This window comes from Eufriesea mexicana, unplaced genomic scaffold (assembly GCF_001483705.2).
Source record: "Eufriesea mexicana isolate 0111107269 unplaced genomic scaffold, ASM148370v2 scaffold1902, whole genome shotgun sequence".
Lineage (NCBI taxonomy): Eukaryota > Metazoa > Arthropoda > Insecta > Hymenoptera > Apidae > Eufriesea > Eufriesea mexicana.
In genome coordinates, this window is record NW_016909996.1 from 118,528 (window position 1) to 126,417 (window position 7,890).

Below are 7,890 nucleotides of genomic sequence, written 5' to 3' on the forward strand. Positions count from 1 at the left end.
CTTTAATGGATTAACTCGTATCGTTTCGTGAGCACCGAGGTAACGATTATTCCTTCGAATGGTTTCTTAAATATGGTTTCCCGTATGCTTTCCAGCCGCCGATAGTTGTTCTTAGCGTGGTGGTTGTCGAGGCGGAGGGACTCGAAGCGAAAGACGCGAACGGTGAGCATTTATTTAGCGTGCTTGGTGTTTAATTATGCCACGCCACGTAGCGTCCATACCAGTTTAACTAGTCTACTGAAACGCAAATGAATTTTCCATTGAATTACATGCATGCATAAACCGGCGGGGGTCGGTGGGATGTCACAAATTTTGACAGGAGCTGGATGAAAAGCGATGCATCTTTCAGCCCTCGACCCCCATTTCCGATATTTCAGACGCTTTGCACGTTGACGGATTAAATAATTGAAAAGACATTTTTGCGTTTAATCTATCTCGATCATCGTAAGTGATCGATACCGCGTCATACATCATGTTCTCGGAAATAATTTTGAATACTTCTTTTATACCCTGGCCGCTTCGGAGAGCCATTGTACAAAGTGTTTTGCATAATATTTAATAGCATACAATGGGGTTAGTTCAAAAATAATGGGGGTAGTTTGTGCTCTGATAATTTGGAATAAATATTTGTGCGAAAAATTTTATTTAATATTTCAGAGTACAAGACATAGTTAATGTTTGACAGTATAGCACTATATAGTACATGTTCCACTAAAAGCATAATAAAAAGCACAAGAATGCAAGAATTTTAATATGAACAATGTGCAAGCTCTAATGCTAATGACCTGCAGAGATAAAGCATCTCAGTACTCCGTGATAAAAAATACGATCTTATTCTGGAAAACTTCCTATATAAAATATCTATCTCAAAGTACTGAAACAACTCGAGGGAACATTCGAAAAAAATTTTCCTGCAATTTGGCTAACAAAATATCGCGCAAACTTCGATAATGCAATTCCAGTTTCAAGCCAACTACATAGTACCGCTAAAAGGATGTAATTATATTTAAAAAATAAATGAAGAAAGAATGAAATACCATTATGAAAAATTTTATATTTTTAAATAGAGAAATATTATATAATATATGAGGAAAATCGATTTACCTTTTCCATTTAAATCCACGCAGTTTTTCTAATTAGTACTTCTACGTTGTACTACTAAAAAATCATGGTTGCTTGAAAAAAACGAAAAACCATCTTTCACGAAGAATTCTCTACTTTTCCACGCAGAAGCATACGGTATAAAAGAAGTATTCTGAAAGTACATAAATTTGAAAATCCTAATGTTTCCTCGTTTAATACTAGAACTACCGACCTGTAATCTGCGGTAAAATAATTCAAGTGGAATGATAAAACTATGTATATGCCTACACATTTTTATTCGTATGAAAAAGAATTTCGTCAGAAGAATCTGCTAATTATAAATTAATTATTTGTAATATATTTTAAATTTGATATATTAATTTATTAAATACAGTAAAACGTAAATAATGCCAATTTTAATTACAAGAGATGAAACTAATCATGAGTTAGAAAATTTGGTACTAATTCAAAATATAATATTACGAATGACAAAATTCAAAGCTTGCTAATACAATTAGCAAGTAATACAACAAATATACAGTAAAAAATAACAAAATATCTGATACCTGTTTAGACTTATTTTGGTTCAGTAGTTCCAGTGTTAAATTCCTCGTTGAACTCATTCTTCGATTTACGGAGATCTTTATATTTGGTAGTTTGCACTTAACACCGAAAGAAATTTTGCATATTTTCTTCAGGATTCAGCGACCCCTACTGCATGCTGGGAATTCAACCGGGCAACACAGGTGCGCCATTGAGTCCGCAGACAAATTTAACGGCGCACTCACCTCACACCCCGCCAGCATCCCCTAGACAAGCGACTCGGGCACTTTCCGATGGCGGCGAAACCGAGAATTCGCATCACGAGAAGTTACGGAAACACCACAGGTAAGTCGATGCATCGACGATCCCCTGGACTAATCGATGATCGATCACGAGCTCGCCGAAGCACTCTCTTCGTCTCTTTGCAATCATATTTATCAGAAAACGATCTAGACTCTGTTAAACATTTAGCCTCGTCGACATCGCAGTCTAGAATAGACTTTCCTTGATATACCGAATTTTGACAGTGATTAGACAATCACGTTTCACGCTGTATCTCTACTTAACTCTATGTAACTACCGTCTATGGAATAAACAATAAACTCTGTGAGCCTACCAAAAATTTGCTGGATGACTCTTTGGAATGCAATTACAGGTCTATAAAAACACACCTGTAATTACCGCTACATGTTGAATTCTCACGGTGTAAGTGTGCAATTCCCATGCTTATTCATCGCGTTCACAGTGGTACCGGTATCTATCGCGAAACGAGACGCGTGTAATCGATGGATTAACTCCATCCGAATCCTCTTGGTCGTGCGATCGAACTGCAGAGGGATCGGGCCAGAAGCGACTAGTAGTCGGCTCGGCGAATCGCGTGACATGCCGACAATGAGTGACGATAACGACGAACGTTCGCCGGATGCGACGAGTTCCGCGCGCGGCGGTACGCGGCAGAATAAGGCCGCGATGCATTGAGAATCGAGCGGTTCGTGGCTCTATCTCGCTGGCATTGTCTCCGCGCGGAGCCAGCGAGCCGATTAATTCTCAGTGGCATCGTGTCGACGCGCGAAACGAGTCCGTTTCGCGGCCACGTGCTCCTCGTTTGTCCAAGGATCGAGTGACAGGGGACAGCCATGCCGAACGTGGAGAAGCTGGTCAAGAAACGCCTGGAGAAACTGTGAGCAACGTGTTTGCGAACTTCCGGGAGAGTCGGATTCGATGGAATCGAAATACTCGGCATGCGATCCGGGTTATCGGGACCATTCGCTCGAATCGAGCGTAACGTTTTCGGGAAATTGGTATGACTAGGTTATGGGAGTGGTTTAAATGCTCGTGTAACACGCTGCCTTTGGTATCGCTATTGGGGTAGGTCGTGTGTACGCGTCTCGGTGAGTCTAAATGGAAGTCGGTGACTGTGTTCGTTGCTAGTTTCGCTGATAAATTGGATCTTCAACTATGGTTCGCTGGATCCAGTTGTAAAATCAAGCAGACTATCAGCGGGAAGTTTAACCTCCACGCTGGGGATGAAAAAAGCTCCGATGGCTGATCCTCGAATTTTCATACTGTGTAAAACGTGAAATGAATATTATCTATTACATACGCGTAAAAAATAGATGAAATTCATCGCGGAAGAGAAATTTATTCAGTCATATCGGTCTAAAGGAATTACAAGACATGTCTTCGAAGAACGAACGAAAGAGCTTTGAGACCTTCAAGAAAGAAATTCATTTAAGTCTACCATCCTTAGAAAATCTTCATATAGATTTTCATATTTTCTAGCACGCGTAATTAAATTCCAAAATTTTATGTTGATCCAAGGAAATCACAAGACATGTCTCAAATGAAAAGCTAACCAACCAAACCGTCGAGTAAACGATCCATTGAATCCTAATTTTCATACCTTCAAGCCCACGAAAAAATGTATCGTACGTTTAAAATTCTTAGCCAGAATAGAAAATTCGACATAAACCACACATTCGCGATGCCGAAAATTAATTATATTCGTCATGTGGTTGAGCGAGTCGCGACACCGAGAAAGTATCGCTTTGCAATGGAAAGAGTCAGTGAAACGGACTCGCGCAAAGCCAGAAAAGATGCACGGAAGCTGAAGCGAAATCCGTGGAGTCTATTGTATCCGTTCGAAATCAGTTTCAGGTTGTCGTTCAAGCGGAAGGAGCACACGAGCAGACGCGAGCATCGAGAGTCGTTGAGCGGCGCGGTGCCGGCCAAGTTTATACGCGCGACCACGGTGAAGCCGCACACGCTGAGCCCGCGATGGAACGAGAAGTTTCGTTTGTAAGCAATCCCGAGTATCCTCAGGAGACATTGCTTCTTAGTCTTCGTCCTTTCTTCCTTCGCTTCCGTCCAGTGTTCAATGGCGAAGCGATCGGAAACGCGTTATACGGAATTTCAAACCGGATAGCAACACACGCGGTTTAACCTTCTCGTGTTTTCTTTTCCCCTTTTAGCGACATCGACGACATCAACGCGGATATCCTGCACCTGGACATATGGTGAGTGCTGTCGTTTATCGAGCTGGCTGTTCGCTGTGGTATGGCGTGTCGATCGTGTTTCAGGTGGAATGAAATTTCTTTGTTGGACTTTTTCTGACAATTTTCGCTAATTGGCATGTTTTTTAAAAATAGAGCCTTTTTTAGTCGCAGATAGAAAAAGGGATATTTTGTTTCATTCGAGTAAACGTTGATTGATTCTCGAATGTAGGATAGCTGTACCAGAATAATCGTTTGGATCCATTTGTCCTAGGCTGTGTATCTGGAAAATGACGTTTTGGAGTTAATTAAATCCTGAAATTAATGTAATCCTGCATCTCGATGCATGTGTGGAGAAGAAAAATATCGACGAGATTGAATTGTCAGTAAAGTATGAGTATTTCTATTTCCCTTGTTGAGAACGAAGTCCATCGCAAACGAATTTCGTTTCACTAACTCGCTTACTTTCCACCACTGTATAGCATTTTTCCCGCTGTTCTAACCAACAACAAGGAACGTTTTCGCTCAAATTACCCGTTGACTTTTGTTCCTGTTACATCCTGTATTTTTCTTTTCATTTGAGTTTGCATCCTGTTACGAATAGCGGTACCTCCATGTTTCGTTTCTTTATCGACACTGACTTCGACTGTCGACGAACGTGTACTACCAGCACATTGACAGCCGATTCGTTGCACATTGACTGCCGACGTCACTGTCAGCGATGATTTCCACCAAATGCTTACACGCAATTTCCAAATCCGTGTCTCTCCCTGTCGGAAGTGTTTGTGTTGCCCTGACAGACATAGTTTCAGGGACCACGACGACGAGTCCTCCGTGTTCGACGCAGTGAGCAAGCTGAACGAGGTACGCGGCGTGAAGGGACTCGGAAGATTCTTCAAGCAGATCGCGCAGAGCGCGAGATCCGGTGGCCAGGACGATTTCCTGGGCTGCGTGAATGTCCCTCTTCAGGTATATTACCATTCGTTTGACCGGTTTAATCGTTGTCCTTTTATGACGATAAAATTAGTATGAGGAATCGTCATTTATTAGCTCCTTGCAATCTCGTTGAGATTCGCAGTGGATAAGTGGAAAGTCTAATAATAAAGTCTAATAATGTTCAAAAGTTTTATTTGGAGTCTGTCCATCGTCAAAGCAATTTTAGTTTAGGTTAATTTGAGATCTAGTTTTATTTTCCGAGTCCTCAATGCGAGCGAAACAAGAGGGGTTCGTTTGTTTTCAGGATATTCCAAGCACCGGCTTAGATCGATGGTACAAATTAGAGGCCAGAACGCAACGAAGCACTATTCAAGGTAGAATTAGGTTAAAGCTGAGGTTATCAACGAGAGAAGACAGAGGAACGTCCGAAGAAGACAACTGGGGAGAGCTGAGGCAACAAGAGCGACTTTATACGGTTTTCCTCAATCACGAGATGAATAAACAAAGGGTAGGAAATATTCTTCTCTTCTGAATGCTCTCTTCTTAAGGTACAAGTTTACGTGATATATTTTTTTATTTACAAAATTTATATAAAGAAAATAAATAGTCGGGAGAAGAAAATATTATTTTATACCTATTTCTATTACGCTAATAATTATTTCGCGTTTAATTTCCTTCAACGTGGTACAGAATTGAAATACTGTTTCTTCTTTAACTTTTCGATGCTGCAATTTATTTATCGTGTAACGATGCCATTCTATTTGCGCCATTTAGGAAGACTTCACGGGAGAATTGCCACAAACGGCACTAACGATTCTTCATCAACACGCCGTCCAAGGTGATGTCACGGAATTGCAACAAGCGTTAGTTAGATGGGTGGCGACATCCAGGCAATCAGCGTGCGACCCAAGGATCCTTCATCGTCTTCTTCAGGTTCGTTTCCATTTTCCCGACATTCTTATTCCTCCCGCTACGTTTCTCTTCCCTAACGACCCCGAATCGAATTTGTTTTCAGGAATTAGACAATGTATGGCACACGGAGACCCTTTCCCGGGACGAGGAACAATGTCTCGCGGACTCTTTCAACGAATTTCTCGAGGTAACGTTGAAGAAAGTTCGACAGCATCGAATGCTGTTTCCGCCGCTGCATCGGCCATCGATCTCCAAGTTGGATTACCTCCTTAGGTACGTATCCTTCCAGGAAAACACCGAATGAATTAAATGTAACTTCCGTATTGTAAATTCTATTGTTTTAAAATTAACGATACCAACCTCGTTACTTTCATAAGGCGAAATATCGGTAATGAAGTACAGTAAATACTGATTGAATAAATATTCGAATTAAATTTCAATTAATAGATCCCTGTGAATACGATAAATATTAATCACCATTGCTATTTCACTGGAGAGTTTTCATTTTGAAACGTTATAGCGCGCTGCATTTACGAAAACAATGTGAACTTCGAACACAAAGACCGGCAATGGAGTCCCTATATTTTCCCTCTAACTCATACCGAGAGATAGTGGAAGACTTGCCCTTTGCAATGAACTTCGTTTAAACTCGATATCTTAATTAGTTCTCGAGATACGGAACTTGGAAGCGCGGCACGTAAAACTCGAGGATTTCTGAATGGCAGGCGGATTCTAAGAAACCTAACGACCTACTTTTTTCCCCGCAAAAGTGCGTACATTGTTAGTAGTAATAGTAAAGAAGCGCTGAGTTAGCGATTGTGATTGACTAGGGTACGCGTGATGAGCTTAGGGTAGGTCAGTGAGGGAGAGCCAGCGATGAAGATGGCAATAGCTCCGAAACGGATAATGATATCGTCGTGAAACAAAAAGCGTTTCAAAGAGCAAGATTTCCCACTTCCGATAGTTCTAGGTAGATGAGTCTGCAGAAATTTTTGACGAAGATACGAGCTATCGAAGAAAAGCCACGATTTAATACGATTTCTTTTATTTAGCTCAATTTATTGCTAGATATAGAGAATGTAAACTGTTAGTTTTATCCACTAAAAACACTGTTCGGTTCCTATAGAAAATTAATTTTGCAATTTTATAAACGTCTAATATACCCATTAACGGTAAAAGCTTCTTAGAGTGCTGGTGGTGTAAGAATTAATAAATTACATCGATATTAAAAATTTCTTCAGTAGTAGTGATAGGGTTTTTGTGGTACATTATTAATTTATCCTTAATATTAAGAATTTTTGATATAAGAATAACTGTCATGAAAATGTGCATTATCTCCTTCCAACAGATGTTTAGGATTGCTATCGAACATGAAAGCCTTCAGAGCGTGTTGCCCGTTCAACAAGGAAATCCGTGGAGAAATAATAACCGTCCTGAGAAAGGGAACCCTCGAATGGTTAGTGCTCGATCGAATTTTTTTCATCCCTTCCTGTTTTCCCCTCGAGTCTCTGCCTCAGCTTGCACGTCTAATCAACGACGCTCGTTCCCTGTTCAGGTACGAGGACACCAGGCAGCTAACAATGTGTTACGATAAGGAGCCTGATCAGGATGCAGATAAGGTCCTACAGGACTTCACGAACTTAGTAACTGCGTTACTGGTAGACCTGGAGCAAGGACTCACTTATTACAACAGCCTCTTTGAAAGGTGAGCCTTTCAAATTTCTCAACTTTCGAAATTGAAATGTAAAGTTCGCGAAACTCCTGTCCATTTACAAAATGAAACGGTACAACGTTTCTAGCATATTCAGGCTTTGATTAAAGGTCGCATTGAGTTGGATATATTAAGTACAGCAGTGTCGGGGGAAAAACTTTATTTTTCCTTTTCTTTTTTTTTTTTTTTTTTTTTTTTTCCGCTAAAACTTTG

At 40.6% G+C, this 7,890-nt stretch overlaps 1 protein-coding gene across 1 annotated transcript in view; it reads left to right on the forward strand.

Annotated features, from left to right (window-relative positions):
- The window catches only part of unc-13-4A (BAI1 associated protein 3), a 108,883-nt gene that overhangs the window by 90,562 nt on the left and 10,431 nt on the right, over positions 1-7,890 (forward strand). The window contains exons 6-15 of the mRNA XM_017902721.1: positions 96-162; positions 1,782-1,971; positions 3,778-3,924; positions 4,098-4,142; positions 4,931-5,087; positions 5,359-5,562; positions 5,829-5,987; positions 6,070-6,239; positions 7,315-7,422; positions 7,522-7,671. Coding sequence (XP_017758210.1) covers positions 96-162; positions 1,782-1,971; positions 3,778-3,924; positions 4,098-4,142; positions 4,931-5,087; positions 5,359-5,562; positions 5,829-5,987; positions 6,070-6,239; positions 7,315-7,422; positions 7,522-7,671 — 1,397 coding nt within the window. The remainder of the gene's footprint in view (positions 1-95; positions 163-1,781; positions 1,972-3,777; positions 3,925-4,097; positions 4,143-4,930; positions 5,088-5,358; positions 5,563-5,828; positions 5,988-6,069; positions 6,240-7,314; positions 7,423-7,521; positions 7,672-7,890) is intronic.